Here is a 21,954-nt window from a genome sequence, read left to right as displayed (position 1 = left end):
ATACCTGTCATTGAGGGGTATTTTTTTTTAAATTATTTTTCTAAGTCCTTGCTTTTTTTTTTTTTTTTTTTTTTTTTTGAAAGTGCTCCAATGTAATCATGAAGTATCAGTAAATTATTAGACTCAAGTTACACATTAAGAATGTGAGCAACATGCTGCTGCCAAAAGGCGTTGGATATAGCACACCTCCACTATCAGCCTTAGAACAGTTTGTGATTGCTTTCCTGTCTTTACACACTGTCCTAAGTGCCTTTACTACATTTCTGGCGGTTCCTAGCATCTTCAAAGGCTTGGAGAGTACTCGGCTTCTAACTCGCGACGTTTTCAGCACAGGGAATGTCTGCTGAAGGCAGAACTCACAGGAAATTTTCAAGAAGAGATAGATAATGTGCACTTTGTTTTGGGACAGTGACCGTGCGTTCGGATGTTAGTCTGAAACGCAGACACATACGAAACGTCAAAGCAAACAGAAATAAACAGACAGTCTAAACCAAAGCGAAAGCGCAGAGCGGTGTGAGTTTGACTTGAAACTATTTCCCCAATGCGTGTGAAGACACAACCCCCAGGAACTTCGCAAGCCGAGGGGTGTCTGAAAGCCCAGGGCGGGCGGGTTTTGTACAGGGGGACGGGGGGGAGCCCCCAACCGAGGCCGTTAAAACCCGGCACCCCCCGGCACCGAGGGGCCCCGTGGGGCCCCTCGCTCCTTGCAGCCACCGCCGTTGGCCACCGTTGTCCGCCGTTGGTCGCCATTATCCGCCGTTAGCCGCCGTCAGGGCGGAGCTCCCGGCGCCCCCAAGGGCGCTGCCTCAGCGGGGCCGCGCTGAGGAGAAGCGAAAGCGAAGGGAAGGCGGCGGGAAACGGGGCGGGGGATCCCCGGCGCCGCTGGGGAAAGGCGGCAGCGCCGCGCCGCTGCCCGGCGGGGGAAAAACACGCGTGGGGCAGGACGCTGGGAACCGGGCGGAGGTGTGTGAGGGTGCCCCGTGAGCCCTGGGGGTGCCCCCGTGTGCGTGTGCGTGTGTGAGGCTCCGGGGTGCTCTCGCCCCGATGCCCCCCCGGGCAGGGCAGCCGCGGGCGATGCTGTGCTTCATGCCCGGCGTGGCTTTCGTCCCCGCTTTGCTCGTCACCTGGTCCTCGGCCGCCTTCATCATCTCCTACGTGATCGCCGTGCTGGAGGGGCACGTCGAGCCCCTCGTCCCCTATATCAGGTGAGGAGGGAGGGGGACAGCGGACCAGGAAGGGGCGGTGGGCTGTGGGCAGGTGCTGGGGGGCTCCCTCGGTGTTGGGGGGGTGATACCCAGGGGTGTGGGGGCACCGCAGGCACCCAGGATTATGGGGAGCAGCCAAGGGAAGGTGGGGAGGGAGAGCCGGGTGCTGCTGCCCACCAGCCCCCAGGACACGTCAACAACCCCAGAGAACCCAGGGTCTCAACACATCTGGCACACGGGGCCTGAAGTTCATGGCTGGAGCCAAGGTGTGCTATGGGCGTACGGACATAAGTTGACCGCTCAGTTTTAAGTAGTGTACATGTAGGGTTTTGTTTGCGTAACTCCAGAATTGGGCCAAAGTGCAGCAGATGGTGGTGGGACTTGAAGAGCTCCAACAGGCTTTGTAGGAGACACGCAGGCATGCATTTTTACAATTTCGGCATAGCAAAGCTACCCAAGAGATGACTGGCATGCTTTTTTCTAACATCAATTTTCCTGATACCGAGTCATACTAGATATTAGGAAAACTTTATTTTCCATGAATGTGGTCAAACACTGGAGCAGGCTTCCTAGCAAGGTGGTTGATGCCCCATGCCTGTCAGTGTCCAAGAGGCATTTGGAGAATGCCCTTGGTAATGTGCTTTAACTTTTGGTTAGCCCTGAAGAGGTCAGGCAGTTGGACGTCATGATCTTTGTAGGATGCTTCCAACAGGACTAAAGTGTTCTGTTCTGTTCTATTTTATTCTATAACTTTAGTCATTTAAGCACAGACTTGAATAAATCATTGTTTATATAGCTTTAGTTAAGATTTAAATCTGAATAGTGAAATTGCTAGCATTTAGCTCTTAACAGATTAAAGATGAGACAAAAATCCAAGAATGGTTTCAGATATATAAAGGATCTAAAGAAGCTTTTCAAATACATGTTTCAGATAATTCTAGACCTAATTCCTTGACAGAACCTATGATCTTGCATAAATGTTTAAGACTGCTAACCTGAATTGTACATACTCTTAAATTTGTTTGAAAGTTCAGGTCTGTGATCATAAGCAAGTAAAATGGTGCAAATAACATTGCAGCCCACAAGATAGTTGAGCTTCATTCAAACTGAGCCAAAGAAAGCTGTACTTCATGCTTATGTCAGCAAAACTTGTTAAGATTATCTGCCCGTATCGGGACTGTGCTCTTAGAAAGCCTTGTTCTTGTATGTGCAAAAATGTTCTACTGCCTTAACAATAGTGGTTACAGTTCTGCTCTTCCATGATTCCATACAGTTATACTGACACAAAAGTGCTTGTAACCAGTGCAATTTATCCCCTGTTATCCAGGAAAAATAAACTGTTTGATGCAACTGTTCACATTCAGTACATGGTTTGTGCTCTGAAGGACTTTGAGGTTTTGTAGTAAGAATTTTGATAAATGGTGTTTCTTATTGTTGCAGCTTATGCCAACTTGAATAAAACTTGAATGAATATGACTTACTTTATGAATTACTGTACTTACAGTCAAGTTTTTGACAGCACACATATGTTACTTATAAGGGTGATTCTTTTTAAAGTTGTAGACCAAACAGAGAAGTCACAGATGTAAAGCTCTGATGAAGGTGTCACCATTGCCATAGTTAAATCAATAAGAAGCTCCGTGCAGGTAATATATAAATGGAAAAAAAAAACAATCATTCTTATCCTTTAACTAACGAATAACTGTAAATATCCACATACCCTAAAATAAAAAAAAAAAAGGATGAAACTGTGTCAGCAATAAAATAACAAACAAAACAAACAACAACAAAAAACAGCATTTGCTAGCAAAAATTTTTTTTTTTTTAGAAGAAGAAATCTTGTTTATTTTAAATTCTTTTACTAGTACATTTTTACTAGGGATATACATTGACTGCTAGTGAACAATTATTAATAGTCCTAAAGACATATGATCTAGGCATATGTTCTTCACAGAAGGTGCACTTGTACATAATATGATGATTTCTCTGGTGTACTCAGGCCAATATTCATAGTTTGTATTCTTATGTGGTAGTTTATTGCTTTAGCATAAGAAGATGAATCATGGGATTAAGAATGTGATTTAGTGAAACTTTGAGTGATAAAAAGAAAGAGGAAGAATGTTGCAAGATTTCAGTTGTGCAATGTCTTAAATGAAATGAAATAGAATTTGTGTAGGGAAATTCCTGTTGGACAAAGAAGAGCAATATAGGCAAATTTTAGTTCAACATTTGTCTAATTCTTATTCAGATTATTCAAGTGACCTATGTGTGCCTTGAGGTAACTTGTTAATTATATTCGTTTACCATGTGATAGTTTTTACAGTGAGAGAAAGACCACATCAACATTTGCCATTGAAACTGTGCTGATGTCAGAATATACGCTTCCTACCTTCAGTTTGGTGTTAAATAGTTTATGATGTCTACGCAGAAAATTTGATGATGATGAGTCTTTTGGCCCCAAATATTTGTTTCCCATCTGCTTTACTTTCTCCTCTTTCAACTCTTCAGAAGACTATTGGACCTAGAAGAATTCTGCCACATGATAGTGACACAAATGATGTAATTTTCATACTGGGTTCCTCATCTTGTCCATGATGTGTTCACCTATGCATCATTGCAGATAAATGAGCATAAGTATCTGTTTCATATCGTAGAATCATAGAATTAAAGAAAGCACGCACTGTTTGCTCATGTCAAACTTTTCATCCATCAGAACCCCCAGGTCCTTCCCTGCTGGGCTGCTCTCAGTGAGTTCTTCTCCCAGTCTGTACTCACATCTGGGATTGCCCTGACCCAGGTGCAGCATCTTGCACTTGGACTTGTTGAACCTCATTAGGTTCACATGGGCCCACTCCTCAAGCTTGTCTAGGTCCCTTTGGATGGCATCCCTTCCTTCCTGAGTATTGACTGCACCACTCAACTGGGTGTCATCTGCAAAGTTGCTGAGGGTGCACTTGATCCAACAGTCTATGTCATTGATAAAGATATTAAACAGCACTAGTCCCAAGATGAATGCCTGAGGAACACCACTTGTTACCAGCCTCCACCTAGGCACAGAGCCATTGACCACCGCTGAGTGCAGCCTTCAAGCCAATTCCTTATCCACTGAATGGTCCACCCTTCAAATCCATATCTGTCCAATCTGGAGATCGGGATGTCATGTGGGACCATGTCAAAGGCCTTGCAGAAGTCCATGGGTTGGTCTTCCCCTGTCAACTGATGCAGTCACTCCATCGTAGAAGGCCACCAGATTGGTCAGGCACAATTTGCCCTTTGTGAAGCCCTGCTGGCTGTTTCAGATCACCTTCGTGTCTTGCATGTGCCTTAACATTGCTTCCAGGAGGATCCATTCCAAGATCTTCCCAGGCACACATGTAAGGCTCACTGGTCTGTAGTTCACTGGGTCCTCCTTTCTACTCTTTTTAAAAATGGGAGTGATGTTTCCCTTTTTCCAGTCACCAGGGACTTCACCTGACTGCCAGGACTTTTCAAATAAGATGGAGAGAGGTTTGGCAACTCCATCAGCCAGTCGGAGCACTGTCACTCTACCATCCCAGGTCTGCTGTGTCTTTGGTGTTGTGCAGTTAGTGACCCTGAGCCAAAACAGGATACACAAAGACATCAATCATGCAAGAAAAATAATATTGGAAACATGAAAACAATTTCTGCCTGAACACACTTCTACTGAAAACCAGCAATTTAACAGAACCTAAATCTTTTTATGAACACACCAATCCCATTGAAACAGTATATCAAAATGGCTTTCTACCATCCGAGGCTCCTGAAATCTCAGAGAACTATTTCCTGTACTATGAGTTGCCTGCCAGGTTTCAAGCTGAAGGATGGTAGAGTAAATATTTGCACTGTATACAGGGGTATGACACCAGTTTCACCCACAAGAGCAAGTTCAGGGTAATAGTTCAGTTCAGTTCACTAATAGTTCAGTTCATAGCACTATGTTTTTCTCATACTAGTTTTTTTCTCATACCACTTTTCAAATCAGGATGCTTTCTTATGCTAAACAGTTATCAGGCGTGCTAGTTAAGCAAGAACTACCAAGCTATCCCTAGCAAATAGAGTGGAGATTCACTCAAAGAACAGGTTACACATCCAAAAGCTTGTCTACTTTTTACAGTAATACTAGATATTAAGATATATTAGCTCTACCTAAAGTCTTACATTGTCAAGTCCTGAAGGCGCATGCTGAATATAAATTAAAACAAACCAAACCAAACCAACCAAACAAAAAACAACACCACAATCTTGTAAACAATAGCTGCAGCCCAATACTGGGGACCAGTAACAATGGCAGAGTGTCAGTGGGAACAGAAATAACATCCTTTGGCTGATGGGTCAGGCCAAGAGGGTTCTGGTAAACAGGGTTACTTCAGGACAGCGACCTGTCCCTAGTGGGGTTCCCCAGGGCTCCATTTTAGAACCAGTTTTCTTCAATGTTTGCATAAATGATTTAGATGAAGGACTTGAAGATTTTCTGAGCCAGTTTGCAGACAATACCAAATTGGATGGAGCTGTTGACTTTGTTGAGGGTGAGGAGGCCTTGCAGAGAGATCTAGACAAATAAGAGAGCTGGGCAATCACCAACAATATGAAGCCTAATAAGAGCAAGTGCTGGATTCTGCACATGGGAAGAAATCCTGGCTATACATACAGGCTGGAGAGGGGGGGACAAGATGCTGGAGATCTGCCACACAGAAAGGGATCAGAGGGCTTTGGTTGACAGCAAGCTGTACATGAGCCAGCAGTGTGCCATGGTGACCAGGAGCACCAACCGTACTGTGGGGTGCATCAAGCACAGCGTGGCTAGCTGGTTGAGGAAAGGGATTGTCCCGCTCTGCTCTGCGCTGGTGCAGCCTCACCTCAAGTACTGTGTACAGTTCTGGGCACCAATGTATAAGAAAGATGTAAACCTGTTATTGTCCAAAGGAGGGCAACAAATGTGGTAAAGGGTCTAGAGGGGAAGACATATGAGGAGTGGCTGAAGTCACTTGTATTGTTCAGACTGGAGGAGACTGAGGAGAGGCCTCATGGCGGCCTGCAGCTCCCTCATGAGGGGAGCAGAGAGGCAGGCGCTGAGCGCTGCTCTCTGGGAACAGCGACAGGACCTGAGGGAACTGTTTGAAGCTGCTGCAACAGGGGTGCCCTCAGGCTGGATATCAGGAAAAGGTTCTTCACCAGAAGGGTGGTCAGGCTGTGGGACAGGCTCCCCAGGGCAGTGGTCATGGCACCGAGCCTGCCAGAGTTCAAGAAGCATTTGGACAATGCTCTCAGACACATGATCTGATTTATTTATTTATTTATTTTATTAATTTATTTATTTTTTATTTTTTGTGTGGTCCTTTGGGGACCCAGGAGTTGGAACTTGATGATCCTTGGGGGTGCCTTCCAACTTGGGATATTCTATATTTCTATGATTTCCTCGGGACCCTGGGATGCATGGCATAAGGCCCCACAGACTTGTAACTGTTCAGTTTCATCAGGTGGTCTCAAACCTGCTCTTCACTTATGGTGGGAGAGACTTTGCTCCCCCAGCCCCTGCCTAGAGGTTCAGGGACTGGAGAGACCTGGGAAGACTGAATGTCTGTGAAGACAGAGGCAAAGAACTTGTTGAGTACCTCAGCCTTCTCCATTTCTGTCATTACCAGTTCTCCCTTCTCATTTATCAGAGGGGGCACACTCTCCTTGGCCTTTCTTTTCTGGCCAATGTACCTGTAGAATCCCTATCTGTTATTCTTTGCATCCCTTGCCAAGCTCAGTTCCATCTGTGCCTTGGCTTTCCTGATTGCATCCCTGCATATCTGGATGCCATCCCTGTACTCTTCCCAGGCCATGTGTCCCTGCTTCCACTGCCTGCGCATTTTTTTCTTGCACCTCAGTTTGACCATCAGACCCTTGCTCAGCCTTCCTGGTTTTCTGCCCTCCTTGCTTGCTTTCTTACACAGGGAGATGAAGAGTTCTTGTGTTCTAACAAAAACGTCTTTAAAGAGTTGCCAGTTCTGTCAGCAACTTTGTGCCTAAGGACAGTATTTCAGGGGATCTTGTCTACTAGGTCTTTGAACAGCTGGAAGTTCACTCTTCGGAAGTCCAAGGCCCTGACTTTTCCCTTTGCCTGGCCATGTTCCTTGAGATCACAAACTGAACCAGAGCATGGCCACTGCAGCCTAAAGACTGCCTCCAGTTTTAACCTCTATAATGAGTTTATCTGCACTAGGGAGCACCAGGTCCAGCATGCGCCTTTTTTTTCATTAAAAAACAGTAATTGCTACATGATTCCTTCCTTCCTTCCTTCCTTCCTTCCTTCCTTCCTTCCTTCCTTCCTTCCTTCCTTCCTTCCTTCCTTCCTTCCTTCCTTCCTTCCTTCCTCTTCTTTTTTCTCCAAAGCAGTAGGCCAGAAGTGAACTAAAAATGTATCTAAGTCTTCCTTTATCCTTAGGGATATTTTTAGTAGAAAATATGGCAATAGAAAGATTGTGTCCTTCAAAATCCTGTACAGTACTTTGTAAATACATCACAGATATGACATAATATTCATGGTATGAAATTACTTGGAAGTAAATGTCAAAGGTTATTGAGTTTAAAAATCAACAATAGCAAAATTCACCTGTAAAACTTTAGCTTGAGAAAAGCTTTAATTAAAAAAAATGACTGGAGTTCAGTGCAATTTCAGGCTATTTGGATTGCTCTTGTTATGTGAAGTGTTCCAAGAACTTCAAATGGCTGCTTTCTTTGCATGTGCTGATTCCATTCTCTTCTCACCTAAAGCCCTTCAAAAGCTTTGAAGTGATTGCAATCCTGTACTTAGCATAGAGTAGTCTCTTGATTTGCAAAAGTCCTTCAAGATTGTCACAAGTAGCCCACTGTTTAAATTAAGCCCTTACTGGTATTTGTGAAAACACTCCAGAAAGATGAGGAAAAGATGTGAAGTTCAAGGTTAAAAAATCAGCTAAATTGAGGATTAAGACGATTTTCAGAAATGTCAAACAAACAAACAAAAAAAGAGAGTCACTCTATTGTTTTCATCAATTCTACTATCAAAGAAAAATGACTAACACTGAGTACAAGCTGTAACAAGATTTCAGAAAGCATTACAACAGGAAAATAGATGTCAGTAGGGATTCTTAATGTTTGAGAAGTTGTAAAAACTTGTATAAAAGCCTAGGCATCCCAAGTTTTTGTTGTCTGATGAACCAGTCACATCAAAAGGAAATACAAGATTTTATTTTTTTCATTGTACTTCAGTTTGTCATAGAAAAGGATTCTCCCTGCACTCTAAGCTTCCTCCCATTCTTGATAAATCACCTTAGCAACTGATTACACAAATGTTTCTGTGACAGATAAGGGGATTGAGAGAGAACATGAGTTTGTAAAAAAGTAATAAAAAAATGATATGGTTATAGTTTTCTGACTTGAAGTTAACAAAATTGTCAAAATCTTTAAAAACATTTGTTTATGTAGAGAGAACTTTCTCTTTTGGGTACTAAAGCTCCAGCAGTCAGGATGAGTACCTGTCATGTTGACTGCACACAGTGGTATGTTCGGTTTGGCACTAAAATGTAATCCAGCCTCACTGTTGGGATGAAGAGGATTTATCTTCCTGAATCATGTGAAAAATCTCTGGCTAGTACCTACTTGTCTCATCATATAGCTAAGATAAAGTTTCATTCTCAGAGTCTTTGTTCAGTTTCCACTGAACTTTGGCACGGGCTAAAATCCTTACCTGTTTGCGTTTCTGACAGTGAAGTTCCTTGGGTGCCTCTGTTTACATGGAAAACCGTCTTAGTTCTGGTGAGTGTGTTACTCCACAGCCTCTTAGTACTTACTGGTGAGTAACTAAAAACTCAGCTCACAGCCAAGTTGTATAAGAATTTGTGAGCTACATGCTTTCCATTGGCTTGACAAACAGCCTGATGTTCTCAGATATTCTCATCTGGCTGTGCCGTAGAAAAGAAAAGGTAACACAAAGAGGTGATGGTATTGCAGCGTTCTTTCCACAGTTCTCTCTTGGCATAAAGGGATCCTGCTCGAGGAGACCTGAACTCACATCGTCTCAGGAGTACACCCTTCCTGCTAGGCAAGGGCATTCTCTGCTATGGCTGTTTGTGCAGGTGTTTGCAAATAGGTAGGGAAAAAAGAGGGAAAAGGATTCTGTGATGAAGGTATTCCATTTTCATAACATACATCTTTTATATGTGACATTTTTCACCTATATGTATTTATGTAAGCTCCATTTGTCTGGCCCAGTGAACTCCTAATTATCCCCTATGAGGGCAATTTGCTTCAGCGAAAGACGACACCTTGGGCTGAAAGTCCTCTTATGCTGGAAATTAGAAAATTAAACACTTCAAGTATGTTCCCAGGCATTGGAACACAATTGTTCTCCTGGCGTAAAGTCTTTTCAGTGAAATCAGGAAAGTAAGTGTAAATTCTCTAACATTTTAGGATACTGAATGCCATTAAATATATATTTCACAGTGTTAGTTTAGTGGATAAAAGAAATATCATTTCTAAAATACCATTTATATAATCATTTATGTAATTCACAACCACAGTATTGTAATCTATCACATCTTTGCATACTGCATAGAGAAAATGAAGGAATACAATTCAAATACGGTGCTCTAAAATTGTGTTTACTTTCTAAAACAAAGATTCAGTACTACAAATAGAGCTTAAGCACACAGAGGGTGACATTCCAATTTATACATTTAAATGTAACAGCAGTTCACACAAGTTACATTTCTCTTGAGGTTTCATGTATATGTCTCATTTATGTTTCACAGATCACAATTAACTTTTAATTTCTTCTTTCTCTTCTTGTTTTAGTGACACTGGAACTAAGCCTCCTGAGAGTGGTATCTTTGGTTTTATGATTAATATTTCAGCACTTTTAGGTAGGTATACATTACTTGGCATAACACAGAAAAGAAATGTAAACTAACAATTATTGTCTTCTGTATTGGAGTCCACACAGTGCTCTGCAGAAAAAGTACTCCACACTTAAGTGGTAATACAAGCTAGATGGAATTCATATCCAGAGGACCAGGTGCTTGGGGAAGCATAACCTTAGAGGCTCTTCTGTCTCTCAAGAGCATCTCATCAGTGCAAAGTAGTCAACGTAACTGGAAATAAAAAGAGGAAGAAAGATGGCATAATTAGTGTGCACCAACTTTATCTTTGATATAGAGAGACATTTGGTTAAATAATGCTGCAGCAAGGTAAAACAGTATTGAAGCAAAACTTGGCTTCCTCTGTGAAGTTGCCTACTCCACTAAATTTTTGCTGACCTTGAATTAGAAGGTTTGGGATTTCCTATTCGCTTCTAGGGGATGGAGGATGAAAAGCTGTGTAATGGTATATATAGAGGCTGTGAAGGCCTTCATGCAAATTAAAATTCCATATTTTTTTCAAAGAATCTATTTAATTCACACTGTGTGGTTGCATTGCATGTAACATCTCAGTACCTGAACAAAGTTACATGATTTATTTTTCCAGCTGTAGATAGAATGAAACCATGTCTTGTGTTATCAGTCTGAATTACAGTATTGTTTTTTTTTTTTTCATGGAATCCAGTTTACTGCTTGTTCTATCCCAATGAACTATGATCTACTTCACTAGAGGTTTTTGTCAGGAGTGAACTGCATATTGGGGTCATGTAGGCTGCAATAAAATCTATGAGTAGTGGTTTGGGGCTTCTGTTATACTAAAGAATAGCCAGAATGCCAAAAGTTTTCTGAATATTTTCTGAATACACAGCTAGTTACATTTTTTTCTGTTTACACACTGAATAAATATATTAATTCTTCAGGATGTCCATTATTAAAGAGATGTAGTTCTGGTACAAGAGTGTATATCAGAGCAGATTGAATTCTCCCACTTCTGCCTATAACAGCTGTTCCTGATGTGGAATGCCAGTGCCTGGTATTTAATATGGTATTTAAATTATTTTTTTCTTGAACTGATTTGCAGCAATGTGGAGTTTAAGATGTGAAGATCCAAAATTAAGGCAGTATTATTTATTGCATGATGCTTATAATTTCATTCTGTATGTAAATGTGTTACAATGCAAGGTATTGAAATGTAAGTGATATGTGAACGTTGAAAAAATACTTTTTTTTTTCAGGTGCAATTACAATGTATATCAGATATTTAATAATAAAGAAGCAAAATGAGTCATCGCACTTCATTAGGTCTTCGTGCAACATGTTCTCATTATGCATTGGATTGATGGGTTGTACTGGAATGGGCATAGTTGCAACTTTCCAGGTATGATTATAAATCTCATATCATAAATAAAACTAAAATTGTTTTATCAGTTAAAAAATCAAATAGATCAGAATGGTTAACGTTATCTCAGTGTGAATACTTGGCAAATGTCTTTCTTAGTTCTTACATTTTCAATAGCTTTAAAATGACAGATTTGATTTATCCCTGTAAATTAGATTGTTAATTAAAAAAATTTCTTTTTTTGCTTGTATAGCTATGTCAGTAAGGGATTTTGCTTATTTTGTAACATGTCTATACTAGAAAACAGCTTAATATCATAAATTCTTCATCTGAGAATCAAATGGTAGCAGGTAGTTTGAGATACTATCTTGAAATCTGTGGAAAGAGATAAATTATTTCTTTTGAAGAATGGCCTACTTTGGGGAACATTTTGGTAAAGACTGTTCTGTCATATAGTGACCTGACAATATACAGAGAAATTGAAAATAAAGATTGTCAGGGCTTCAGCAGTCAATACAATTTTGAAGGTCATTTGCATAGTATTTTCAGACAAAAACCTCTCTATCTTAGACTGGTATCCTGCTGTTTCTAGTTTTACCTCCAAGCACTGTGCGTGGATAGCAAACTCTACAAGCATTGCTTTCTATTCTATTTTTAAATATCTGTACTCTTACTGGTTAGATTTCTATGTGGCACAAAAGAAGTCAGATGACAATGGACAGTTGCTTGACTAAAATACACTCAGCTTCAATTCGTAAAAGACAAATACAGCACACAAAATAATTTGAGAGGGTCAAGAAAGTAGAGATCTCAATCCTAAAGTTTCAAAAGAGGTTCACTGTGAGTAATAGCATTACTTATCTAATCTTTATTGTCTCTCATTGCCTGTTTGTAGGTTCCTTCCTCTCTTAATTTCTCCTTCTCTTGCTTTGACCTTACTTTGCGTGTTAGGTGTAGTTTGTAGGATAGGTTCAGAACACCGTAAGGATCCTATCTAGCTAAGGATTTCATCTAGCAAATATCTGAGCATGATTAATTGCCCATGAAGATAGAAATGGTGGCTTGCAAGTCGTAGGTCTTCTAACTGTATAGTGAACAGTACACTCAACCCCACTTACCAGCACAAGAACTGAAACATTAATAGGCTGTGAGACTTGTTCAAAGTCAGATTGTTGCTTCAGGTCAGGAGATAAAAGAAAAGCTGGAATTTGAAGTTTTTTTTACCATTCAGCCTAGACTCTCTAGCAGTGCATCATGCAGGAAATTCATATCCCTGTGTACAATTTGTTTGTTTCTTAATGCTTATTTTTCCCCAGCAGGTGAACTAGCTTCATACCTGAGTGTTTTAGTAAAGCTGACTGACATTGTTGGGCATCACTTTGTTTTCTCTCTCCCCTAGCAAAATATCTAGGTTGTTGAAAAGACTCCAGTGTGAAATATTACTGGAAATATTTAAGGTTTGCATTTACTAACACTAATATAACACTACTTGTGATTAATCTTTTAAGTAACATAATTAGTTGTAAGGGAAATTTTTTCAAGCTTTTGCTTCAAGGTGTAGTATGATAGGCAGTATGGGGTTTTGGTGGTATTGCTCTCTGAACGCTTTACAAAAATGAGAATATGGGTGGTAGAAAACTCTAGGAGTGGGTTCTTTAAAAGCAAAAGAGTTTCTGAGAAATTAAGTAATGATCATGAATGAGGTGTTTGTTCTCTGGTTTAAATAATACAATGCCTGAAATGTAGGAATAAAAGACAGTGGAGGGACAGCTTTGAGAAGATAATTGGATATAGAAGGAAAAGCCCCGTGGGCCTTCATGAATAAGGCAAAGCATAAACCCAGGTCTCAGCAGGTTTGCTTTTGCCAGTTAGACATTACACATGATTAAGGAGATTTCCCCATCTTTGACTAGGAAGCTTTGGAGGCTTACCACACCAGAGGTAGCAAGATTTCCCATGGTTCTGTAGGTGTTATGTGTAATTTTTTTTTTTTGTTTTTGTTTTGGCTTTGGCAGTTTGATAGGAGCAAGAGTGAGAGCTCTCTTAGAAAAATTATCTATATTGTATACAGGGCTGAATGCAAAAGCCAGCAGCTAAGCTTACTTAATGCTTTCTGTACCAAATGCTGTCAGTTCTGCATAAAAGGCAAAAAATGGAACAGAAGAAAAGAAAATGCAAGTGTAGATGAGAGGCCACTGAAATACCTTTGTGAGAAACATGCTTTAAAATCTGTCAGAACTTAATACATCACAGAGAGATAGAGGGGAATAATGAGAAAGAAAAGCATAGGAAAAATAAAATGGAGCATGTGAATATAATCACCATTAAAAGAAAAAGAAATCAGTGGCTTCCTGACAGAAAAAAAATATTAAAATACATAATGAGAGAATATAGACATGTTTTCATGAATCATTAAAATAGAACTGCAGTAGGTCAGATCATAGCACATATTTTGCTATGTTCTGGTGACAGAGTAGAGCTTTAAAGCTAATTTATCTGTCTGGTACTGGATTCCAAGGTGTCATAACTTAGAATTCATATTTTTTTGAAACATTTAGAATACAATTTCTTGGGAATCTTCATCTATTCTTTTGCCAGATATTTTAGCTGTGTGCGTTTTAAAGGAGAGAATCTTCCATAGTTAGGGTTTTAAAAAAATATAGGCCACATGTAGTGATACTGGAATTTTAAACACTCTTTCACATGTTGTGGAAGTTAAATAAAAGTGACTGGTGATGTGGGAAAGAGTTGGAGGGCTGAATAATTCAAGTGACTGACAGTGGAAGACCTTCATATCAAGAACTTATTTTAGGTAACATTTTTTTTTCCCCCTTAAATATATAACTAATTTTCTGCTGACTCATTTCCTTGAGTCTTGTGGCTGACCAGTGGAGGGTGGGGACAAAGCTTCAGTGGTCACACTTTACATCAGCTGCTATGAAAAATCACCACTAGTTACTTATTGTATGGCCACACAAATGCAGATTCAACTTTCAACACAGAAGGATTAAAATCTTTGGCAGAGCAAAGGGAGAAAGGAAGTATAGGAACCTCTTAAGAAAAACACAAGCCTGGTCCTGCTTGTGAAAACAGTAGTTGATAATGACTGACTACTGAAGAGCATTAAAACTGATCTATGCTTTCCTGTGTTTTATTTTTTACCTGGTGGCTTTGGCCAAGGTTAATTTACCTCTCTGACCTACTCTTTCTCCTTTTTCTTTCATCTTCCCTGTGTAGACTGTTAGAAGGGACAGTTTCCTGCTGCTTCTACATGCTGAGCATCTTCTCAGGGCTCACTGACTCCTACCACTGTACAAATAGTAACAGCTAACCATTGTGTTGAATCTCTTTCCAGGAGCTGTCTGTTCCCAGCGTCCATGACATAGGAGCTTTGGTGGCATTTGGCTCTGGTGTTGTATACATAACACTTCAATCTATAATCTCTTACAAGTCCTGTCCACAATGGAACACTTACTTTGTGTGTCACATAAGGATGGCCATATCTGTAATATCATGCATTGCTTTCATTCCCAGTATCCTTTACAGTGCATCTCACAGTTTTCCCTTTATGGCTTCTTGATCTTCCTTTTAAGTTAAACCATTGCTAATAAAGGATGAAATGAGGTTTCAGTCTTTGCTTAGGACACTCTAATATTTCTGCCATTATAATGCACGTAGCGTGTCAAAGCAGTATTAATAGCATAAAGATGAGCTTCAGAGTCATTCTAAAAAGCTGTAGCTCTTCTTTCAGCAGTATAATTAAATCTGATGCCCTGGTGTTCTTTGTATTATTATATGATAATTCAGAAAGGAAGGAACATCAGAAAGTCAGCCAGACCAACTTCCCAACTTCCTTCATTTTAGGGAGGGTATGGAGAAGGCCTGCAAAAAGGGGGCACCACGTCTGAAGTGAACCTAATTCACAGAAATACAAAATACAGTTGACATATACAAGATTTCCTTTTAAGCCTAAGTAGATGCTTTGGATCATGTTTGTTGGTGCTTGGCTTCATTAGATGCCTCCCCTTGATAAACACTCAACACACTGGCTTTTGCCACATCTTGCTGAAATTAGGGTCATCCCACTGATTTTATTGGACTCCAGGTGATCAGCCAGTGTCAAAAAATGGTTGCAACAGATCATCATATAAGCCATTCAGCTACAGTCTGCTTTTGATTTCAGCAGCTGTGAAGAGGCTTTTAAAGAGGACCGCAGTTCTGAGAGAAAATTATACAAATATATCAAAGGACCTATTGTGGACAAATGGAAACCAACCTCATTCCCCTTCCAACAATGCAGGGCTCTGCTGCCATAGTCCTCAGTCATGAAAGTGATCTGATCTTTGGAATGTCTACCCTTACCCTCTGTACTTGGAAGAGCCCCCAGAAACCTTTATTCAGAAATATGTTTGGATTGCTATCAGTTCCCTTTAAGTAATATATTTCATTTACTTGTCTTCTTAATACTTTGATGTGATATTCTGGTTGTTCTGGATCTTTTGTGCTAGAGAAGGGGAAAACTGAGACGTCTTTTAAAAGTAGACATTTTCACTATTACTCATTAAACTTTTGTAGTTTCCTTTACACTGTTTTTTCTTCACCAGTGATTGTATTTGCTTCAAAAATTTCAATGACAAAAATTGATTGGACTCCAGGTGAAAAGGTAAAATCCCATTAGGTAGCCAACTTACCCGGTATTGTATTGTTTGGGGTATGCTGTTATGCTTATCTAAATTGTATAGCATTACTAACACATCAGAGACTTTAAATAGTACATTATTGAGAACAGAAGGTCACTGATTTGCAGAAAACTAGTTTACAGTTATTTCTTCATTAGAAAACTGTCTGTGGCTTGTTAAATTCATGGATGGGTACATCTTCAGAGAGTTAGACTTTCATTTTAACGAGGCACGTGAAACTTACCAGTAGAACAAAGTGTAAAAAAAACAAACTTTCTGGAAATGAGTTGTTCTACTTCCTTTTGTGGTCACAATTCTTGAAGATGAACTTCACGCATGTATCAAAGGTGGAACAATTTAATTCTGAAGTTTCTAAGTTATTTTTGCTACACTGTTTTTCTCAGCTTTTTCCACCGTTCCTTATTAATTAATTCTTACTACTGTGGTAAACACTGGGGGTTTGAGCTAAAGCATACTAACGTGAGCATCAAGTATTTTAATTAATTTCATTCTTCTCAGAATGATGGTTTTTAAAAGGCAAATTTTATTTTGGTACAAACTTAGCCACATGGAGGTTTCCAAAAATCAAGTTAAGTAACACAGAGCATTTAGTCTGCTTGAAGAATTTAATAAAAGCAAACTGGTAAATGAACTTCAACCAACGAGTGGTAAAGCATCTGTGAGATAACTCTTCTCTCTCAAGTTAGATGATATTAGTAATATATACCTTGTGATTTTTTTTCTTTCGTTTGTTTGGGGTTTTTGTTTGTTTGCTTTTTTTTTTTTCCTTGAGACACAAGGATTAAAAATTATTTTTACTGAAAAAATTGTCATATTTGTTGATGGCACGTAAAGAAACACTTGCCATTCTGTTTTTGTCATGTTACATAGGTCTTTCTATGACGGTCTACTTAAAAACAAAAGTCTTGTCAGGAACTGTCATATAAGGTGGCCATCCATTTAAAAACATTGTGAGAATTTATTGTAAGGGATAGTATTACTGAACTCAGTGACTCTGAGTAAAAGTTTAAGAATATCAGCACTTTGATATCCTTCACATAAGAACATAATATTTTTCAGATGAAGATTATGTTCAAGCTATGCTTTGATCTAGTGCTAATTGCAGTTTCCTTGTAATGTTTTTCATAGTGGTGCACAAGACATTGCTTCATGGGATGTATACAGACTTGATAAATATATTTACCATTCTGTTAAAACTGAATCTGTATTAACTTTAATACAACATGGTATAGTGATGATAAGTCTCAGTATGTTTGCTGAATTTATAGAAGGAAACTGTTCTCTGTTTACTCATTCCAAAAAAAAAATAAAATAAATCCTTCTAAGGACTTGATCTAACTACGAGTGATTTTACCTAAGAAATCATATTTAATTTCCCTTTGAAATACAACAGCATAGCATTTTGTGACAATTTTAGTTACTCATTTTGTAAAACAAATGCAATGAATTCTCTCAGGAAAAAACATACTTAATTTTACTGAGTATATGTTGCTTATAAGATTTTTAGTTTTGTTACTGCTTTTATTTTTTCCTTGACGTTCTAGTAATATAGGCTGTATATATTTTAATGTCTTTACAAGTTTGAATTTTACTGTTAAATTATTGTGGAATTGGAACTTCTAAACAAGAGACCAGAATCCTATTATATAAGCTTGGCACACGTCTCCCCAAAACATTCATGATCTGAAGCATATGGATTCCTTTCTCAAATCATATGTTGTCTTTTAAGGATCAACTTTTTAAGAGCCTCAGAGCTCTAATGCCTATTTTTGTAGCATTACACAGTTATTTTGCTTAGCTGTTTTGTTTGTTTGTTTGTTTGTTTTCCTGAAAATTTATTTTATGTCTCATCCCATCAGGATTATACTTATCATTTCATGAGCGCAATCTGTGAATGGACAGTGGCCTTTGGTTTTATCTTCTTTTTTTTAACGTTCATTAGAGATTTTCAGGTTGGTATCTGCATATTTTAGCAGACTGAAAACTATGAATTCTGTAACAATAAATGCAGTAGAAAATTATTATTCTTTATCTGAGCTAAAAATGCCAGAGGTATACAAAGAAAATAAATTATCAGTCAAAGAACTGACTTCTGTCTACCTAATGAATATTTTTTCCTCTATGTTTTAAAACATAAAAATCTGTGTTACAAATCAGTTTAATAGATGTTTGGTCTGGAAAATGATTCAATAAATGAGTATCTTTTATTTATTTAACACCATTTCTCTAGAAAGAGGTCCTTTAAGAATGTTATAATAACAAAATAAATGCTGCAGCTAAAACTGCATTTCTTTCTACCCAAGAGATTTTATATGGTAATGCACTGTATTTCAACTACAGCTGTATCCTTTCTTTCAAAAAATTAACACATTTTGGTATGTGTTCCCTCACAATGTGAAGAATATCAAATTCTTTTTGAAAAGTATTAACATGAAAACCTTCTGGTTTGGGTAGCTGGAACAGTGTTACAAATAGTTTGATTTCTGGTGATGTATCAAATCTGACTTTAAGGAAGAGAAAATGTTAGATTAGTTAAAAAGAAAATACTTCTATTTGACTTAAACTTAGTTCCTTAAGCTTTCCCTCCTCACATTTTTGTTTACCTACTACGTTCTAGCTGCAGATTTTCATGTTTTTTGGGGTCAGTTCAGGGATACAAAATGCTAAAATATAAATGTGTGAGACTTAACTTCCGCAAAAGAACTTGTAAAAAAAACCAAAAAAAAACAACGTTGCTCATAAGTGTCTTATGAGGATTTGAGCACAAAACCTCCTGGGTGTGTTAGGAAGATAAAGGCCTCTATACCCTTCTCAGACTTACGGATATTTGTTTTCTACAAAACCTTGTTGCATCTTTGCAAGTCTCAAGGAGAAGGCTTAAGGTAGCAAAGACTGAGAAATGCTGCTGAGTACCATAACTACAAAGATGAATTAACTCATTTGTAATCAGAGTGGGTATCATACCAATATGTAGGTCTTTCACAAATACCATTGCCTCACACAAGTCGCTGAAAGACAAAAACTATTGATCCAAGAATTTGCGTAACTGTAGAACTAATTGGGATCACATATGTGAGCCAACTGGTGCTGTGATAAATTGCCGGAAACCATAGCCAGAATTGATGGAGGTTGGGCGAGCCCCTTAAGTCCTCTGTCGTAAAACTGAAACTTGACATGAGATCACATAAAACTTTGTAATTAGCATACTTGCTTCTTCTCAGAAGCAAGCACTCATATACTTGCTCAGCATGGGAGTAGTTAATACATGTATGATCTGTATATAACTTTCATGAGCATATACAGGAATCAGTTTTCAACTCAGGACTTAGAGTTCACATATTTTGGTAGCTGATATCTAACATCTTTGCATGCATTTACTTTTGACTAATAATACTGAGTACACAGACCATGACTGAAGGGGTGACCAATATTAAAATGAAAGGTAGAGTTTGCAGGAAAAAATAAAAAATGAATTCAAAATAGTACAGTGAATTACCTTAAAAGCCTATAATTGCCTTCCAAAACTAACACAAATATTCAACTACCCTTCAGACTTGCATGCATCATTGAATTTACTATTTATCTTTTGTTGTATTTATTGCCAGTCCTTCACACTTTGATGACTATATATCTGATGGTATCTGTTTTATCACAAAACTCTTACCTTGGAGATACATATTAGCAGACAATACTATAGTACTTAGAATAACTAAATTAGTTCATAGGTTTGCACACAACTCAAACTGTTCAACATTAAAAGTCAAGCTGTATATAAATACTATGCATGTAATAAATAAGAGAAAACAATAGAACTAAACTAAATAGGAAATGCATACATTTTAATTTACATGATATGAAATAGCATGAAATCTTATCTCAGTTTTTCACTATGACAAAGATTTTTTAGATTCTATCACCTTTTTCATTTAATCAGTGCTAACAGAAAACCAAACACCTAATTTTAAAAGAAAAATAATCCTTTCCCATTTTTCAAAGTTTCTCACAGTATGTGTTTCACTTAGTTTTTTGTTGTTGTTGTTGTTGTTGTTTCATCTCTTTGTACTCCTTGTATATCTCAGAACTTAATTTATCTTAAGCTGATCTTGTTTTATTTTTGTTCTAGAGAGTTTCGTTAAGGATATCAACAGAAATACATGAAGACTCCTGATAGAGAAGAAAATTATATTTTATATTGAAGAATGTTCTAGGTTTCTTTTTACTTATGGAAAATGTTGCAGAGGGACAGAGATTTTAAATTTTATAAAGAAACCACGCCATTAATTCTGCAACACCTGTAACAGCATCTACCAAAATGTTTTAAGTACTAGCAGCAATATTCCTGCTCTTTTTTTTTTTTTCAAAAGTTTGTAATTTTTATACTGTTTCATATATTAAAAATACTGCAATAGAGGTAATCTATAGCAGCACTTCAAGGTCATTAAAAAATGTGGACCTCCTCAGCTCTTCCCTTTTGGACATAGCCATATATAGATGTATATATTCATCTGTTGTAGTCTGCTAAGTAACATTAGTTTTAAACTTGAGAAAGTATAATCTGCAAATAGTTTGGAATGTCTAAAGCATTAGACAACACTAAAACTGAATTTTGGTTCTTAAGTTGCAAGAACTATGGAGGAAGATGTGAGCAGAAGCAAGCATCTTTGTTTCAAGACTTGAGATCTGCAGTTAGTGGGTTGGAATACTATGCTACAAGTTTGTGATTGTGGACACTATACAAATACAAATCCTAGAAGATTAAACTACTGCTTGAAAAATGTTTTCAAATCATCACTGCAATATATGTTGTAAAAGTCTACTCCCTTTTTTCCCTTTTATGCATTGCTGACCATGGGAAGCTTAATACTGTTGTGGAATAGAAAGGAAATTCATATTTATGTAGGATCTACTAAAGAGAAGTCTTGCTGCCATCTGGTTAATACAGACAGAAGTTTTCAAGTCTGTGTTTTAACCCACGATGATGGAATGAAGAGGTCTCTGAAAAGTCACTGAGAGTGAATGGAAAACAAGAAGAGACACCAGTAGTTTTCAGGTATTCAGTTATACATGTATGAGTATTGTATATAGAAAAAAAAAATAATAATAATCCTGGACAGCTTCTGTGGTTAATGTATAACATAGTTCTGTAATGAAACTGTAACTGAGAAGTCATATGTTACAAGTACCTGGAGGCAAAATGGTCTTTTATGGACTGATTCACTACCTCCATTTAATGCATTAATGACTTGCCTATCAATCAAGTTCTGTGAAAATCAAATTTGCCATGGTGTATTACAGTTTATACAGAAACATTCATGATTGTGAGTTGCTAATTTTCCATGAGATAAAATAAATGTTTCTTTTGGAAAGTGATGTCTTAAGACTAGTCTGCTGTTGGTATTTCCTTTAATGTGTATTTTAAACTGTACTAAATTCAGCTGTTGCACAACTTATAAAGTCCATGTTTTCTTTATGTGTTCTCCAAATAAAAATAGTAAAAATGTTTTCTACTGGCAGATTTGCTTTCTGCATTATTCACGTAATCCTGCTGAAGTTTATGGTTATAATCATGTTGAAAATAAAATCTGTTGTAGACTAGATGTAAGACTTATGTCTTGCTGATTGTGTTCTGCAAGGAACACACATTCCTTACAGAAGTGCTCACAAGAAAATGTATACCAGCCATAAAAACTGAGATTGTGTTATTTTTGAAGACCACGTTAAGAAATACTTTAGTTTGAGAAAGATAGGAATAAAGAGATGAAGAACAATACAATACAATACAATAAAAATAAAGTATAAGAAGATTG

General features: G+C 38.2%; 2 protein-coding genes across 3 annotated transcripts in view; one reads left to right on the top strand and one right to left on the bottom strand.

Annotated features, from left to right (window-relative positions):
- The first annotated feature begins 555 nt into the window (after positions 1-555).
- On the top strand, positions 556-21,660 carry DRAM1 (DNA damage regulated autophagy modulator 1). 2 transcript variants are annotated; one of them, XM_005029593.6, is made up of 7 exons: positions 564-1,205; positions 10,047-10,114; positions 11,344-11,486; positions 14,803-14,980; positions 16,052-16,110; positions 18,007-18,099; positions 20,271-21,660. In XM_005029593.6, the coding sequence occupies exons 1-7, from the start codon at positions 1,045-1,047 to the stop codon at positions 20,313-20,315; spliced, it is 747 nt and encodes a 248-aa protein (XP_005029650.3). In that variant the 5' UTR covers positions 564-1,044; the 3' UTR covers positions 20,316-21,660. The 2 variants fall into 2 exon arrangements, with proteins under 2 accessions (XP_027305119.1, XP_005029650.3); XM_027449318.3 differs by lacking the exon at positions 18,007-18,099 and having other exon boundaries at positions 556-1,205.
- The window catches only part of WASHC3 (WASH complex subunit 3), a 57,101-nt gene continuing 44,979 nt past the window's right edge, over positions 9,833-21,954 (bottom strand). The window contains exon 7 of the mRNA XM_027449328.3: positions 9,833-10,342. Coding sequence (XP_027305129.1) covers positions 10,306-10,342 — 37 coding nt within the window. The 3' untranslated portion in view covers positions 9,833-10,305. The remainder of the gene's footprint in view (positions 10,343-21,954) is intronic.

The sequence above is a fragment of the Anas platyrhynchos genome, chromosome 1, assembly GCF_047663525.1.
Source record: "Anas platyrhynchos isolate ZD024472 breed Pekin duck chromosome 1, IASCAAS_PekinDuck_T2T, whole genome shotgun sequence".
Lineage (NCBI taxonomy): Eukaryota > Metazoa > Chordata > Aves > Anseriformes > Anatidae > Anas > Anas platyrhynchos.
The sequence above is the reverse complement of the archived record's forward strand: the minus strand, read 5'-3'. Positions and strand labels throughout refer to the sequence as shown.